This window comes from Hemiscyllium ocellatum, chromosome 42, assembly GCF_020745735.1.
Source record: "Hemiscyllium ocellatum isolate sHemOce1 chromosome 42, sHemOce1.pat.X.cur, whole genome shotgun sequence".
NCBI lineage: Eukaryota > Metazoa > Chordata > Chondrichthyes > Orectolobiformes > Hemiscylliidae > Hemiscyllium > Hemiscyllium ocellatum.
Genome location: NC_083442.1, coordinates 10981066 through 10999740, shown reverse-complemented (window position 1 = coordinate 10999740; position 18675 = coordinate 10981066). Strand labels below are relative to the sequence as shown.

The 18675-nt window shown below is 40.8% G+C and overlaps 1 protein-coding gene across 1 annotated transcript in view; it reads right to left on the bottom strand.

Moving 5' to 3' along the window:
* ireb2 (iron-responsive element binding protein 2) overlaps positions 1-18675 on the bottom strand; it is a 65937-nt gene that overhangs the window by 45001 nt on the left and 2261 nt on the right. Inside the window, exons 2-3 of the mRNA XM_060853735.1 lie at positions 4485-4577; positions 2003-2168 (exon numbers count right to left, since the gene is read on the bottom strand). Coding sequence (XP_060709718.1) covers positions 2003-2168; positions 4485-4577 — 259 coding nt within the window. The remainder of the gene's footprint in view (positions 1-2002; positions 2169-4484; positions 4578-18675) is intronic.

Genomic DNA, 18675 nt, shown 5'->3' with positions numbered 1-18675 from the left:
CATATTGCTGCAAGGTCATAAATGCAAACAGTCAGCTGCAGAGGTGTCAAAACACTTCTGGAGAGATCATTTTGCCTGACATCACCAGCACTATCTGCACACATGTAGGTGGTGACGACACATTGAACTGAATTAAGTTTATTGTCACATGCACTCATATGAGTACAGTGCAAAGTTTATAAGTTGCTACTTACAGTACCATCTTTGGTACAAAGGTACCTAGGTACAGAATCTTGGTATAAAGCAGCAAAAAAAAACAAAGTTAAAGTATTTAACATTACAGTCCTTTTTTACTAAAACATAGAAAAACAAGTAAACTCAGTTAACAGTTCAACACCACAGTCCATAAGCACCTAGCCACAATGGCTTGAACTCCCCACTCAAGGCTGTGTTTCCTTGTTTTTTACCACATTTTCTTAAGAAGGATTGTAATGTTTAATCTTTTAGCTTTGTGTTTTTTTTTGCTCTTTACCAAGATTCTGCACCTAGGTACCTTTGCACCTAAGACAGCACAGTGAGTGGTGACTTGTAAATTTTTCACTGCACTCATGTGAAAACCTAACTCATTTCAACATTTAATCATCAACTGATACCTGGAATAGGTTATCTCATCATTATCACACAGCTGTCTGAGGAAGCTTTCTATGCTGAAAGTGATTGCAGGTATTCCATACTGCCACACCCAAACTGGTCCTTCACTAGCTGAGTGAAAAGAAAATAGTGGGAGTAGAGAGGGGAAGCAAAGCACAATTGGAACAGAGATAAATGAAATTACAGCAGAGGTTTGTGAGAATAACAATCAAGATTTAAAAAAAGTGTGGCCTTTTTTTAAAAAATTGAATAAACTTCGAACACAAAATAAGGGGCAAAGTGCTGGTAAATATTGCCCCTAATTTTCAATTAAACAAAGCCAAATATTGATTTGAACTATGGGGTTCTATTCAGTAATCTATCTCAGTGACTCATTTTTAATTTCTTCACAGGATGTGTTAAGGCCACCACTGTATTTGTTGCCCATCCCTAATTGCCCTTGAACTGAGTATCTTGCGATGTCCATTTCAAAAGACTAGGTTGAATCAACCTCACTGCTGTGCGTATGGCATCACACATTGATCAAATTGGGTAGATTTCTTTTCCTTAAGGATATCAGTGAACTAAATGGGCTTGAACGCAATCAATGACAGTTGCATGGTCACTGACATTTGAGACTAACTTTCCATTCCAGACTTCAGGAGTGGAACTTAATTTGGGCAGCTCCCATAGTGGGATTTGAACCAACAATCCCAGAGTATCAGCCTGGGATTCTAGATTACTAGTCTTTTCAGGATCAATACAGGGGAGACAAACATCACAGCACAACCCAATATGGTTGACATTTTCCTAGCTATCATCAGTTCTGAGTAAGGGTCACACGATCCAAAACATTAACTCTAATTTCAATCCACATATGCTACCAGACTTGCTAAGCTTTTCCAGCAATTTCTATTTTGGTCTCTGATTTACAGCATCCATAATTCTTTCGTTTTTACACAAGTACATGAAACTGGAAACAAATCTGTTTAAATAAAAACAAATGAAGTTGAAATGATGCATGGTTTAAATGTGAAAGTATTTTTCTACCAGATAAAAGACAGTTTGGGGAGATTAGAGCAGGCTAAAACGCTTTGGAAATTCTTTGCAGCACAGCTTTTAGAGTTGGAGACACAGCAGGGATACAATTGCATTAACACTGGCTAAAGGTTTTTGTAATAGCATGGCAGGTTTACACAGACAGTCCCTATCCAGAACGAAACTTAGAAGAGTAAAGAATCTAGCAGTAATGTGAAACAAATTGCATGTAATGAAAAATAAACATGAAAAAGCTTGTCAATTGTCTTCACTTCCTGTAAGATTTTATCCATGACCAGATTACTTGATTAGATACATTTTTCCACCAAGTACAGCCTAAGTGGCAACTGAACACACAGTTCAATTTTCTACCCAGAACAGTTTTCCAACTCACGTGAAATCTTGGAGGAGGACCCTGGCTGGCCAGAAAGGAATATCAGCTTGGTTTTGCTGTTTTTTCCAGTCAAGAATAGTCAGAGCATCTTCTTTTTTTATATGGAGCCCGTCACAATTTCGAACAGCAGCCTCGAGTAGTACACGGATAGAATAAGGCAATCTCACTGTTGAAGAAAGGAAGGAATAACTTCAAGTTGCAATCAAGATGATGCATTTAGTATGAAGGCACTTCAAAAAAGATTGATTTCATACAAAAGACACTTCTTCAGTCTTGCACTCAACCATATAAAAGCAAAACATTGTGTACTTTGGAAATCTGAAATAAACAAAATGCTGGAGAAACGCAGCAGGTCCAGTGCTGCGGGGACAGAAACAGACTTGTCGTTTCAAGTCCAGTATAACAGTTCTTCAACATCGAGTGCTGGTCATTTTACATTAATCTTCAATATAGTTATGTATAGTGATAAATGAACAATGCAGGATGATATGTCATTATTTATTTCTTTTCTCAACTTTCCTCACCATCATTTATTTCCTTGAGGGACACTATCTCAGTTACTTCTGTCTTTATGTTTTGTGTTTGTACAGAAGGTAGACAGCAGCTCACCAGGGCAGAGATGTGCAATGCTACTAAACCACCAACTCAAAATAAAATGGCTGTTCTCAAGGGTAATGCAGGGTCTACCCTCTCCCCAGACTCTTCTCTCAAAAGTAACGATTCACCAAGCTTCAACATCTATCTGAACGTTTATGATGACTCATCCTGTTAATGACACTCCTATGCGCAGGCTTTTGGGTCAACAGACAGACTCATAAGAGTCAAAGTTGCATCCTAGTAACAACATGACCCATTTCCCTCCATCAGTCTTTGCAACCCTGCAAGTTTATTTGCCCCCAAAATACCTACTTGCATCCCTTTGAAATAATTGATTCCTTCTGTTTTCACCTTCTTCATGGACATTGATTTCCAGATCATTACCACTCTGCAAAAAAGGTTCTACCCCCACATTCCTCTTGCATGTCCCTTATGTATGCCTGTTTGCAAGAATGCAAGTAATGGGGCCCCAGAGTTAGCTGTACCACAAACTGCTAACTTAATAAACTGTCATTCAATCTTGGGAGCTGAGTAACTTGAACGACTTGCCGTTATGTTGGTGTGGGTGTTTACTGCATCTTTGAGAGAGAGAGAGGAAGCTAGCAAGGACTGACTGAAAGCACAGAGTGTGCTGAACAATTTTAAAATGTAACATTTGGTTGAAAAAAATAGCTGCAGTTGCACTGCCATGGAACAAAAACAAATTCAAATTCAGCCAGTTTAAACTATGCCCCAGGTACCAAAATCCTATCAAATTTGAATTTTACTGTTTGGGATGACATCAAACAAATGAAATGGGTTATGGGTTATAAAACTGGCATTTTGAACAGTTAGAGGGAGAACTGTAAAGAGCACCAACAAGCATAGACTGCTAGCCCAATATTTCTCTGAAAGGTACCTATCCATGTTGTGCAGCAGAAGACCAAAGAAAAGCCAACCCAGTAAAATACAGAGTAACACCTACAGAGGAAAATCTACAAAGGCGAATCGACAAAGGTTTTGATACATGATTTTTTTTGTAAATCTTAATCCAGGTTTTTTGATCAGACCAGTATAAAAGCTTGGGAGGTAAAAGATAGGTTCAAGAGAAAGGATTGTAAATAATTGTTGCTTTAATGATCTCTTATGGATTTAAAGAATAAAATTGTTAATTTTTACTTTAAATAGTGAGATCTGGGATAGTTCTTTGCCTCTCAAAATTTAACAGATTGCGACACGAGGTGAGCTTTTCTGTGTGCCTGGTTTAAATTAGCAGACACCGTTGTGACACCGTTAACGTCAAAGATCTCATTGACAGACCTTGCTTTCTAGTTTGTCATTTGACTGACAAATGCAAGCTGCGCTGTGAGAATCATGCGTGCAGCATATAATAACAATCAACAGAAAGATGTACAACCACATCCGACAAACCATGGGGCGGTACAGTGGCTAGCACTGCAGCCTCACGGTGCCAGGAACCAGGGTTCGATTCCTGCATTGGGTGACTGTGCAAACTCACGATTCTGCGTGGGTTTCCTCCCACAATCCAAAGATGTGCAGGTCAGGTGAATTGGCCATGCTAAATTGCCCATAGTGATAGGTGCATTAGCCAGGTGTAAATGTAGGGTAGGGAAATAGGTCTGGGTGGGTTACTCTTCAGAGGGTTGGTGTGAACTTGTTAAGCCTAAGGGCCTGTTTCCATAGTGTAGGGAATCTAATCTAAAAAAAAACCTTCATGTCAGTCAGTGCTGCTGCACAGATATCGAACAGAATACTGTACTGGAATATAGAGGCCAGGAAGGGAGAATAAACCGGGACCAGATAATTCATCAGTGTACAATCTTGCCTTATTCTTCATCTTCTCAAATGAGGATGACCCATCAAAATGCATTGACAAACATCTTACCATATCTTGGATCATTGAGTTTAAGAACATTGAAGTATTTCTTGTCCGGACGATCTGTAGTTAGAGGCTCAATTAAGTAATGGAAGGGATGTTCTAAAATTAAAGAAAGAAATGTTAGCATACATTATAGCAGTGGGATAACAATGTTTAAAAAAAACTTACTGATCTTTAAAAGCACCAAGACATTCGCTTTCTCTGATCAATCAGTTAAAAACGTTAACAAAAGATCAGCAGTCCTGGACTTTACAAAACAATTATTGGGTTTCAAAGCAGCAGCTCAGCACCACCTTCTCCAGGTAAGAGATGAGCACAAAAGTTGCCAGCAAAATGCATAATCCAGGACAGCATAAAATGTAACCATCCAGCAAATAACACCAGAGGTAAAGAGTACAGCCAAAGATTGGATATCCAATGTGTGGCAGGGTTAACCCTGAAACGACACACAAACCTGTCTTGGAACAACATTTCCAAAACTTCACTGTTGCTGGGTCAAAATCTTAGATCTTCCTAACAGCACCGTGGATTCACCTACACCACAGATACTGCAACAATTCAAGAAAGCTTAAATTAGTGATGGGCAATAAACATTGGCCCAGCCAGTGATATCCACATTTTCTGAATGAATTGAACAATGATTTTAGAAAAGTGTAACTCTGCAGCTGAGAATGAAACCTTGGTGATCCAACAGCATGAATATCTCTGGAATTTCAACAAAAGATCAAAATTTAGAGTTCAATACCAAGTTTGTCTTTTCCATGGTTGTTTACACATCAAAATACAAAATTTGGTATTTGAGAACAAGTCTGGTTCTAAACCGGAATACACAGATAATCAGAAATGAAGCAGGATGCCCAGATGTGACTATATTGCAATGATACAGAACTGAACAAGTCGGCAGAAATTCCAGCTCACTGATTCAAGGCAGCCAATCAACACAATGACACCAACATTTGTTGAAGGAATCGGTTATATATTAAATAATCACCTCATGGAATATGTCTCCAACAAACTTGTGAGGTAGTATGGTTGCTCAGTGGTTAACGCTGCTGCCTCACAGCACCAGGGACCCGAGTTCAATTCCATCCCCAGGTGACTGTCTGTGTGGAGTTTACACATTCTCCCCGGTTCTGCACGGGTTTCCTCCCACAGTCAAAAGATGTGCATGTTAGGTGAATTGGCCAAAGCTAAATTGCCCATAGTGTTCAGGGATCTGTAGGTTAGGCGCATTATTCAGGTCAATGTGGATTTGTTGGGCCAAATAGCCTGATTCCAGACTGTAGGGATTCTCTGATTGATTCTATGAAACTCCCAGGTCATACATTCTAGACTTGAACCATCCCATTGCGTGAAAGAAATTTTTTTCATTGACTTCTTTTGTAAAACACTTCAAATCTGTACCTTTTGTTATTAATCCATTTATGAATGGAAACAGTTTTCCCTGTCTGTTTTGTCCAGACGTCTCGTGATTTTGTAAACAATCACATCTCCTCTTGGCTTTCTGCTCTCCAAGGAAAACAGTTCAATCTTCTCCAATCTACCTTTATCCCTGGATCCGTTCTCGTAATCCTCTTCTGCACGCTATTCAATGTGTTCACATGCTTTCTAAAATGTGGCCTCAACATAGAATTTACCAGCTTCCAAATCTCTCCACCCCATCCCAAGTCCAGCCCTCCATCTCCACCCCACGTCCTCGACCTAATCTAACCTATCCATCTTCCTTCCCACATATCCACTCCCAGCCTTCTCACTGACCAATCCAATTCACTCCCAACCTGCATGCACCAATCACCATCCCACCTAGTTTTCCACCAGCACCACCTACCTCCTTCCATTTATTTCTCAGCACCCTTCTGCACTCCCCCCCCCCGCACATATATACCCAGATCGCTCTGCTCGTGCATGTCATTTAGAATAGTGCCTTTATATTATAAGCTCAATGTATTTTAACAATGCACCACACATACTGTCTGCATTGAACTTCATCTGCCACTTATCTGCCCACTTCTCCAACATGTCAATATGTATTTGGAGCTCTATATTGTCTTTTTCACATTTTACAATTCCACAAAGTTTTATATAATTTGTAAACTTTGAAATTATCACCTGCACTTCAAGATCCAGGAAAAGGGTCTCAATGCTGACCTCAAGGGAACACCAGACTCCTGAAAAAATATCTGTTCATCGTTACACTGTTTCCTACTACTGAACCAATTTTGTATCCATTTTGCTGTTGACTTTCAAATTTTGTGAGCCATAACTTTTCTTACATTTGTGTTTTGTGGCACTGAATCAAATGCCTTTTGAAAGTCCACATATTGTGGGAACATATCTGTTTAATTAAAGGGTTAATGGATTGAAATTGTAATTTCATCAGGCCAGGCAGCAGTGACCGTTGTTCTAGCTTACCTGATCACTTGTTTTTGTTCTTTTTCACGATGTGATGTTACTACATTTGTAAATTTGTAACCGCATCATTTATTCGGTTCTTTGTAAATCTTTTTTGCGACTGCATCATGTGTCCATTGTCTGATCCAACTGCCAAACAGAATGATTTGCATCTGTCCAGATATGTACAAAAAGTGGACTTGTATTGTAATGTGTGCTCTTCTCAGTAGGATATCCAGCCCTTGCACAAGTAAAAGTTATTGTTTGATATATAAGAATGTCTCTTTGTGGTCCTCAAAGACCCAGTTGTATAATCTTTGACAGTGTTCCATATCAGTAGCGTTACCCTCATCAGCTCGTTACATCTTCGAAGTATTGCAATAAGTCGGCTAAACACCATTTATCCTTAAGAAAGCAATACATGCTGTCATGCTCCCCAAACCAATTCTGAGGTTCTGAAGACAAGAATCTAGTATACCTTGTCCACTGAGCTAAAAATTACCAGCGAGGCCCGATTTCCTTGGAAATTCTCCTGGGATCGTTACTCCATTATGAGAGGGTGACTGTGACTATTTCAGTGGGACAAGCTTCAGTCATAACAGTGCAAATATACGGGGCTATCCATCTATCAAAACAGTTGGACCTGGAAATAAAGTTGGGTTAATTTGCAGATAGCTTCTTGCTTTTATTTAGAAAACAGCTAGGAACCCTATCAATGCATCTTCGGATGCCCAAAGCCTAAAGAACCGAGAAACACAAACTGCTTCAGTAATATCACCACTAACAGTGCTGGCACCTCAGAATAGAAGATTATCTGCTAAACAATCCCTATAGAATTGCCATCACAAAGTAATTAGTTTCTTAGATACTTGGGTCACTTATATCGAACTTGGTTCAATACCCAAGTGGATTGCTCAGCCTCCACTGTCCTTGTGATCATTACAAAGAAACAGTTTATCCATAGGATCACAAGAAATAGAAACAGGAGTAGATTATAGAGTCATAGAGATACGCAGCATGGAAACAGTCCTATTCATCCACGCTGACCAGATATCTTAAATTAATCAAGCTCCGCTTACCATCACTTAGCCAATATATCTCTAAACCCTTCCCAATCATGTACCTATCCAGATGCCATTTAAATGTAATTGTACCAGCCTTTGCCACTTCCTCTGGCAGCTCATTCCATACACACACCACCCTTTGTATGTAAAAGCAGTGGACCCAGCATCGATCCTGGCGGCACACCACTGGGCACAGGCCTCCAGTCTGAAATGCAACTCTCCACCATCACCCCGAGTCTTCTACCTTCGAGCCAGTTCTGTATCCAAATGGCTAGTTCTCCCTGTATTCCATGTGATCTAACCCTGTCGACCATTTTACTATGAGGAAACTTGTCAAATGCCTTTCTGAAGTCCATAAAGAGCGGCAACCACCGCTCTGCCCTCAGTAATTCTTCAAAAAACCCAATAAAGTTTGTGAGATGTGATTTTTCACACCCAAAGTTATGCTAACTATCCCTAATCTGTCCCTGCCTTGCCAAATACATGTAAATCCTGTCTTTCAGGATTCCCTCCAATAAGCTGCCCAGTGTCAGATTCACTGGTCTATAGTTCCCTGGTTTGTCCTCACCACCTTTTTTTAAATAGTGGCACCACATTAGTCAACCTCCAGGCTTCCAGCACCTCACCTGTGACTATCAATGATACAAATATCTCAGCAAGGGACCCAGCAATCACTTTCCCAGCTTTCCAGAGAGCTCTAGGGTACACCTGATCAAGTCAGAGTCATAGAAATGTACAGCATGGAAACAGATCCTTTGGTCAAACCTATCTATACCAATCAGATATCCCAACCCAATCTGGTCTGACCTACCAGCACCCAGTCCATATCCCTCCAAACCCTTCCTATTCATATACCTATCCAAATGCCTTTTCAATGTTCCAATTGTACCAGTCTCCTCCACGTCCTCTGGCAGCTCATTCCATACACTTACCACCCTCTGCGTGAAAGAGTTGTCCCTTAGATCTCTTTTATATCTTTCTCCTCTCATCCTAAACCTATGCCCTCTAGTTCTGGACTCCCGGACCCCAGGGAAAAGACTGTCTATTTATTCTATCCATGCCTCTAACGATTTTGTAAACCTCTATAAGGTCACCCCTCAACCTCCAATGCTCCAGGGAAAACAGCTACAGCCTGTTCAGCCTCTCCCTATAGCTCAAAGCCTCCAACCCTGGCAACATCTTTTCTGAACCCTTTCAAGTTTCACAACATCTTTCCGATAGGAAGGAGACCAGAACTGCATGCAATATTCCAACAGTGGCCTAACCAATGTCCTATACAGCCGCAACATGACCTCCCAACTCCTGTACTCAATACTCTGACCAATAAAGGAAAGCATACCAAACACCTTCACCATCCTATCTACCTGCACTCCACTTTCAAGGAGCTATGAACCTGCACTGCAAGGTCTCTTTGTGCATCAACACTCCCTAGGACCTTACCATTCAGTGTCTAAGTCCTGCTAAGATTTGCTTTCCCAAAATGCAGCACCTCGATTTATCTGAATTAAACTCCATCTGCCACTTCTCAGCCCATTGGACCCAGGTCCTGGGTATTTATCCAGCTCTATGCCTTTCAAGACTTGCAGCACTTCCTCCTATGTAATATGGACATTTCTCAAGATGTCACCATCTAGGGTGTAGCTTTGCTTGCTGAGCTGTAGGTTTGATATCCAGACGTTTCATTACCTGGTTAGGTAACATCATCAGTGGCGACCTCCAAGTGAAGCGAAGCTGTTGTCTCCTGCTTTCTATTTATATCTTTCTCCTGGATGGGGTTCCTGGAGTTTGTGGTGATGTCATTTCCTGTTTGTTTTCTGAGGGGTTGATAGATGGCATCTAGATCTGTGTGTTTGTTTATGGCATTATGGATAACCACTGTGCCACCGTGCCGCCCAAAAGGAAGGCCTTGTATAGTCAGCACCTGATATTGATACTTTGGTTTCAGAGACATTGCTTTAGAAATAAAACAGGCTCAAATTAAACGACAGATACATCTGTGTCCAACTGAGCTAACTGACTCAGGTGGAATAGTCAGAGCGATCCCCGAATCTTGGAGAAAAGACATGCATTTATGTAGCACCTTATCATTTCTCTTGGAAACAAAGTACTTCACATACAATAAGTCACTACTGCGTAGAAAAAATAAATAGTTCCTTGGCACAAGATTGATCAATGGACCTATAGTTAAGGCTGCAGTTAAGGTAGTAACAAATATTGTCGTGATCATGAAAATAAATGACAAGAAGCAAAACACTGAGAAGCATGCTAAAAATGGCATTGGAACATAGGTCAAAACTGAAGGGGTAATGCTGAATGGATTTAGGCTGCATACACCACATTATGCAAAAAAACAGAAATTGCACGAAAAAGTTGCTGCAGTTTAAGGCAATTCATTTATACTCCAATCAAACACATTGGTCTCGATTTTACTAGATCTTTCATATCAATTTTTTCAAACTTTAATAATAGGAAGTTCTGATAACAGTTAACAGGTGGCGCAGAGAGAATTTGAAGCAATAAAAACCTTAAATTTTTATAGAAATAGAATACTGACAGGTTTACAAAATAATTCTCCCAGTTTTACTTCAGATATAAAGTTACTTTGGATGGCGCCCTAGTGAGATAAGGCAGAAGATATCTTATGGTTTGCTTCAGATATCAATTCAAAGCAGCTGCAAGAAGCAGGTTGCAATGAGGTGTCCATCAAACACATCATAGATAATTTTAAGGTGCAGTAGATGAGTTGGAAATTGCTGTAAGTAGTTTAAGAGTTGACAAAACTTGGTGCTGGAAAAAGCACAGCAGGTCAGGCAACATTGAGCAGCAAGAAAGTTGCCATTTGGGATATAACCCTTTTTCAGCACCATGCTTTATCAACTCTGACTCTCCAGCATCTGCAGTCCTCACTTTCTCCTCGTTGCTGCAAACCATACTGTGAAGCCTCTTCCAAGGATCCGCATCTCAAAGAAGTTTTCCTTTTTCCTCCGCAAAGATTTCAGCGAGTCTCTCACCAACTGCAACCTCTTGGTCATCTCCTCCACCTTGAATCTGTTCAACCACATCCTGAAACAATCCCATTACTACAGCCACATCACCTTTTTCAGTAACAGCCTATGAAACTGGCTTTTCTCCAAAGGACTCTAGACAATGTTCAGACTGCCTCAATTTGGATCAAACCAGGACAACTGCTACCTACAGCAAATCAAGCATAAGCTCATCAGGAACAATGTTTATGCTCGAAACGTTGATTCTCCTGCTCTTCGGATGCTGCCTGTCTGGCTGTGCTTTTGCAGCACTGCACTTTTCAACCTGATCTCCAGCATCTGCAGTCCTCACTTTCTCCCTGACTAATGCACCTAACTTACATATCGCTGAACACTATGGGCAATTTAGCATGACCAATTCATTAACCTGTACATCTGTGGATTGTGGGAGCAAACTGGAGCATCGAGGGAAAACACAGAGAATGTGCAAACTCCACACACAGTCACCCAAGGCTGGAAACGAACCTGGGTCCCTGGCGCTCTGAGGCAGCAGTGCTAACCACTCGAGCCACCGTGCCGCCCCACACTCTCAGCCATGCACTGGCACCTACTCTCTCCACAGTCCTGAAGGGTTATGCCCAAAACATCGACTATCTTGCTCAAATGCTGCCTGACCTGCTATACTTTTTCCAGCACCATGCTTTATCAACTGTGACTCTCCAGCATCTGCTGTCCTCACTTTCTCCTCGGAAGTACTTTAAGAATACCATTACTGAGTGAGACCTTGGGGTCAGGCCAAGTCAAATTAATTGAAAATAATAACGTAGGAAAAAGAAACTTTGGTTTCACTACCACGTGTTCCTGCCAAGTTGTAATTTTAGCTCCTTAACTAAGATTAATTTAACAATTCAGTATTAGTGGAATGCTGGTAATCCCACTATAACTCAAGCCACTTCAGAGCTAACCTGCTTTAGCTAAAAAGTCCTGTATATGTGTTTACATTTCTTCCACTATGGCACGACTGTTTTTGTGCTGTACATCTCTATAACTCTATGACTGCGCCCAGTTTGAGGAGTTTAGTGGTCCACCCTTTTAATCTGCAAACTTCACACTGTAACTGCTGAGAAAAGATATAACTTCAGTAACACCAAGGTATATGCTAACAAGAATAGTCAGGGCAGAAATCCAAATGACTTGAAATTCCAATATAAGCTTTATATGTGACAAAAATGTAGTATAGGAAATTCCACATAGTTCAAACACCTCAATCTGTGTGTCCCTTCAAAAGTGTATACTTCTAACAATTTCAGAGCTTGCAAACTCAGCAAAAAAGCTAACAACATAGAAAAAGGAGCATTTTTGTAACGTCGGCAACTAAAAGGATTAAAACTGTAAAGTCTCCAATTTTGCTTTCATTGTTTGTTCCCATTCAATTTACTCCACCCTATAGGAGAGGTAGTTTTATAGTGCTTTTCGTTTCTTCAAAGGGCTTCCCAGCCAGTGCAGTCACTAATGTTCAGAGTGCAACAATGGCAAGCAAACTTCCACAGCTAGATCCTGACAAGGACATAATTTAACAGGTGATGTGTTTTGGTGCTCAAAAATGCACCAGCGGATCTTTTGCATCCAGTTGGATACAACACTTAATCCACAGCTTCAATTTGCAGCATCAAATTGCTGCAATGGGACTTGAATTTACACCCAGCCTGCAGCACCAAAAATGGTCTCATTAGGCTCCAAAGGTCGTTTTGATCTGCACAACTTTCTATAAAGTTCTGTTATAAAGTCCTACAGCAACAAGATAGGCCCTTTGGCTCAAATTGGTCCATAGTAGACAGGGTACCCACCAATACTAACCCCATTTCTTTGCACTTGGCCCATATTCTTATAAACCTTTCCTATTTATACATTTGTCCAAATGCCTTTTAAATGTTGTTAATGTACTCACCTCAACCACTTGCTTATTCCACATGTGTATCACCCTCTGTGCAAAAATATTGTCTGTCAGATTCCTTTTATTCTTCCCCTTTAACTGATGCCCTCCAGTCTTTGATTCCCCAACCCTGAGAAAACGACTGAGTGCATTTGCCCTATATCCATATCTCTCATGATCTTATACATTTCTATAAGATCCCTCCTCAGTCTCCTTTGCACCAAAGAAAGAAGTCCTAGCTTGCCCAATCTCTCCCCATAACTCAGACCCTTGAGTCCTGGCAACATCCTTATACATTTCCTCTGCACTCTTTCCAGTTTAACAACTTCCTCTCTATAGCAAGCTGACCAAAAACTTAACACAATATCCAAGTGTGGCCTCACCAACATCCTGTATAACTGCAACTGCAACTTCCCAACTTCTATACTCAATGCCCTGACTGATGAAGGCCAATGTGCCAAAAGCCTTCTTCACTGCCCTGTCTACCTGTGACTCCACTTTCAGAGAACCATGCACGTGAACTCCAAGGTCCCTCTGTTCCACCACACTCTTTAAGGCCCTGCCATTCACCACGAAACTCCTACCTTGATTTGACTTTCCAAAATGCAAGACCTCACACTTACCTATATTAAATTTCATTTGCCATTTCTCAGCCGATCAAGGTCCTGCTGCAATTTCTGATAACCTTCCTCACTATCCACAATACCTCTTATTTTAGTGTTATCTGCAAACTTACTAATTATGGCTTGTACATTTTCATCCAGATCTTACAGCAAAATAAATCTTTCGGGCAGATTCTTCTCCTTGCTGACTTGGGAGGTTGGCACAAAGACTGAGCCAGAAACAACTGACAGTCCAAACCAAAGGCATTTGGTTTGCAAGTTCAATGAAGTGAGGGATAAACAAATTGGCATTGCTCTCTACCAGTCTTTGAAAAATCACAAACTACGATGAATGAGTAAACTCACCATTGAATTACAGAGAAGCAGTAACACCCAAGGACTAACTGCTCCAAGTCAAACTGAGGGAGACAACATAAATATATAACAAGAGGAAGTGAGCATCAGAATCTGCATACTCAGCTGTCCAACCATTCAAAAGTCAATCCTCTTCAAATTTCTACCTCAAATTCGCTGTCCTAAACTTCACCCAAGTACCTTTCCAAACTTCATGGAATCATTAACTGGGTCAGTGATCACAAGATGGAATTCAACAAACAGACACACGTCAACTTGTCACATCTTTTGCCCTTCTGTACTGCTTATTTAATGTAGTTCTACCAATAGGAAGAATGCAAAAAGTGCATGATCCTTGTTTTTAAAAAATATTTTGTACTTGTTCAATCTCCTTCTTCCTGATGTGAGTCTCTTAAATTCCAATTACACCATTTGTAGCTTCCAATTCTAGCCTACTGCCACAGGGAAGGCCCTTGTGCTGCTTGTGCATTTTCTTCTTCAATTTCCTTCAAACACTGACAGCTACATACAGGTCAGCACTCATCATTGCAAAAGACTTGTGATTCTCCCAGAGTGACTATCGGTATCGGGAGTGGGTGGGTGAACAAGAAATATAAACACTGAGTTTACTCACAATACTGCCCAGTGCAACGTTCCAATGTACACCATCTTCAAAAAGCATCTAATGGATTGATCAACCTGAATCTTCCCTTGCCAAGTATAAGCCATTTGAATGGATGCAGAAAACATCCACAAGAATATCTCCAGGAATAAGAAGCATCAATCACAGTCATAAGAGTCATACAGTATGGAAACAGAAGCTTTGTCCAACCAGTCCAACACCAGCCATGTTCCCAATCTGAACTTGTCCAGTCTGTCTGCATTTGGGCGATATCCCTCCAAACCTTTTTCTATTTATGAACTTATTCAATGACTTTTAAATGTTGTAACTATACCTGCAAACACCACTTTCTCTGGCAGTTCATTCCACACATGAATCTCTGCTTAAAAAAGTTGTCCTTTTCTAAATCTTTAAATCACCTTAAAAACATGCCCCTGTTTTGAACTCCCCCATCTCAGGGAAAAGACTTTGCTATTCACTTTATTCATGCCCCTCATGATTTTATAACCAATAACGTCACCCTCAACCCCTGCGCTCCAGTAAATAAAAAGCTCCCAGGCTATTTTTATATCTCAAACCCTCCATTCCTGGCAACATCCTGGTAAATCTTTTCAGAGTCCTTTCCAGTTTAATAATACCCTTCCTATAACTGGGCAATCAGAACAGCACACAGTACTCCAGAACAGGCCTCACCAACAATCTGTACAACCTCAACATGACATCCCAACTCTCTTACAAAAAGATCCGAGCAATTAAGACAAACAGGCTAAACGCGTTCTTACTCAACTTGTCTGCCTGTGATGCAAACCTCAAATAATTCTGTACCTGAACCATAGGTTTCTGTATTACAATACTACCCCGGGCCCTACCATTAATTGTATAAGTCCTTCCTTCTTTGTACTGCCAAAATGCAATACCTCGATAAAACACCATCTGCCACTCATCAGCCCAGTGACCTAATTGATCAAGATCTCTTTGTAATCTTAATAATATTCTTCACTGTCCACCATACCACCAATTTTAGTACTGTCCACAAACTTAGTAACCATGCTTTCTACAATCTCAACCAAATTGTTTGTATAAGTGACAAACAAAAGTGGACCCAGTACCAATCCCCGTGGAACACAACTGGTCACAGGCCTTCAGTCAGAAAAAAAAACCTTCATCAGTGCCATCTGTCTCCTCCCATAAAGCCAACTTTGTGTGCAATTGGCAAGTTCACTCTGAATCCCATGTTATCTAACTTTACTCCACTAAGCAGAACCTTGTCAAAAGCTTTACTAAAGTCCAAGTAAACAACATCTATCACTCTGCCCTCAACGATCTTTTTGGTTACTTCCTCAAAAATTTCAATCTAGTTAGTCATACACGATTTTTCTCACTCAAAACAATTCTGACTATCTCTAATCAATCCTTGCTTCTCCAAATGCTGTCAATCCTATCTTTCAGAATCACCTACAGCAACTTACCAACCACTGATGTTAGATTCACAGGTCTATAGTTTCCAGGCTTCTCCTTACATACTTTCTTAAACAATGGCACAACATTAGCCATCCTCCAGTAAACCCATGTTTATAGACAATACAAATATTTCTGCTAGAAGCCCTGCAATTTCTTCCCTAAATTCCCATAACATCTGGGATACACTTGATCCAGTCCTGGAGATTTTTCTGCCTTCATGTTATCTAAGACCTCCAGTACTTCCTCTTCTGTAATGTGAGCTGCTTTCAAGCCATTAATTTTTATTTCCAAGTTCTCTAGCCTCCACTTCTTTCTCAACAGTAAAAGCTGATGCAAAATATTCATCTAATATATCTCCCACTTCATGAGGTTCAACACAAAGACAACCTCGTTGACCTTCATGGTGTCCTACTCGCTCAATAGTTGCTCTCTTGCTATTAAATGTATTTTTAAAAATTTTCTATTCTATCTATATTCTTTTCCCACCCAGAGGATGTTTTAAACTGCTTGCCTTTTGTCTGCTTTCATTGTGATTTTGTACATGTATATGTGGACTTGCGAAGTTTAGGTTGCATAAATTAGAAATTTTTTCTTTTCACTGTATTTCCTAGAGCCAAGTGTATTACAATAAATAGTTCATTTAGTGGTTACTGACAAAAACTGATACAAATTGCTTTCATCCTGAGTAACAGTCAATTGGACAACATTAATCATTTTGATTGTTTCATTGGAGTTTGATATATTTTCTGACAGCTTGTGGAATAGGATATGATTCTAGGCACTTAACTGAACATGAAAATGGCTTGGCAAGCCATGAAGTTCAAGGACAATTAGATATGGGAATCTCTACCCCCATCATTAAATAACCATCTTAACAGTCCTTTCTGATGACCTATTCTGGCCCTTTTCACCTTACCTCAGACACATTCCTGTGGGCAGCACCTCAAAATGATGAGATATTGAAGAGTGTCAGCAGTCAGGACTTCACTCAAATAACATAATGCATTTGAAAGATTTTATGGAAGATGTCACACATTCCAATCTTATTCTCACAGAGCAAAACCAGATCAAAAACTGGATACGCACTATTCTGCAGCAAGTGACTCATCCCGGTAAGGACAGCATGGTGGCTCAGTAGTTAGCAGTGCTTTCTCAGTGTCACAGATCCTGGTTCCATTCCAGCCTCAGGCAACTGTGTGGAGTTTGCACATTCTCCCCATGTCTGTGTAGATTTCCTCCAGGTGCTCTGGTTTCTTCCCACAATCCACAAATGTGCAGGTTAGGTGAATTGGTCATGCGAACTATAGAGTAATAGGGTAGAGGAATAGGTCCAGATGGGATACTCTTAGGAGGAGAAAGTGAGGACTGCAGATGCTGGAGATCAGAGCTGAAAATGTGTTGCTGGAAAAGTGCAGGTCAGGCAACATCCAAGGAGCAGAAACCTGAAGAAAGGCTCATGCCCGAACCGTCGACTCTCCTGCTCCTTGGATGCTGCCTGACCTGCTGCGCTTTTCCAGCAACACATTTTCATACTCTTAGGAGGATCAATTTGGACCTGTTGGGCCAAAATGGCCTGTTTCCACACTGTAGGGATTCTATGATCTCCTAATCCCCAATCCATTTCTGCTATCTCCAAGTCAGGGATGAGGGGGATAAGTTAGAGTTACAGAGATGTACAGGAAGAACACAGACTCTTTGGTCCAACTCGCCCATGCTGACCAGATATTCCACATTAATCCGAGCCCACTTGCCAACATTTAGCCCGCATCCCTCTAAACCCTTCCTATTCATTCACCCATTTTTCAATGTTGTAATTGTACCAGCCTCTACCATTTCCTCCAGCACCTCATTTCATACATGCACCACATTCTGCGTGAAAACGTAGCTCCTTAGAATCCTTTTAAGTTTCACCTATGCTCTCTAGATTTGGACTCCATTATCGTGGGGGGGAAAAAATCCTTGGCTACTCACCCTATCCATGCCCCTCATGATTTTATAAACTTCTATAAGGTCACACTTCAGCCTTCAATGCTCCAGGGAAAATAGACCCAGCTTGTTTAGCCTCTGTCTACAGCTCAATCCCTCCAACCCTGGCAAAATCCTTGCAAATCTTTTCTGAATCCTTTCAAATTTCACAACATCCTTCCTAGAGCAGGGAGACCAGAATTGAACGCAGTATTTGAAAACTGTACAGCTGCAAAATGACATCCCAACTTAATGCATTGACTAGTAAAGGCAAGTATACCAAATGCCTTCTTCACTATCCTGTCTACCTGCAATTTCACTTTCAAGGGACTATGAATCTGCACTGCAAGGTCTCTTTGTCTGGCAGCACTCTGTATCATTAACTGAACAAGCCCTGCCCTGACTTACCAAAACGTATCACCTCACATTTATCTAAATTAAACTCCACCTGCCACTCCTCAGTCGACCTCATCACGGTCCCATTGTCCTCCGAGATACCTTCTTGACTGTCCATTACTCCATCAATTTTGCTGTCACCTGCAAACTTACTAATTGCAATTGCCTGCAGCTGTAACATTTACTCAGGAAGCTTGAGACAACGGGATTAAAACTGCCTGCAAGATCAGCCTAGCACCACTTAAATGCACTTTCAGTCGCCCTGGATAGACAGCGATTAATGGCGGGAATGCTGACTGAATCCTCACAGCAAGGAGACAATGTTGTAGCTGATTCAGGAATTCAACCTGCAGCTCCCGTGATTTTAAATTGCTGAGATTTTAGATTAGAATGGATTCGACTCCCTACATTGGGGAGACAGGCCG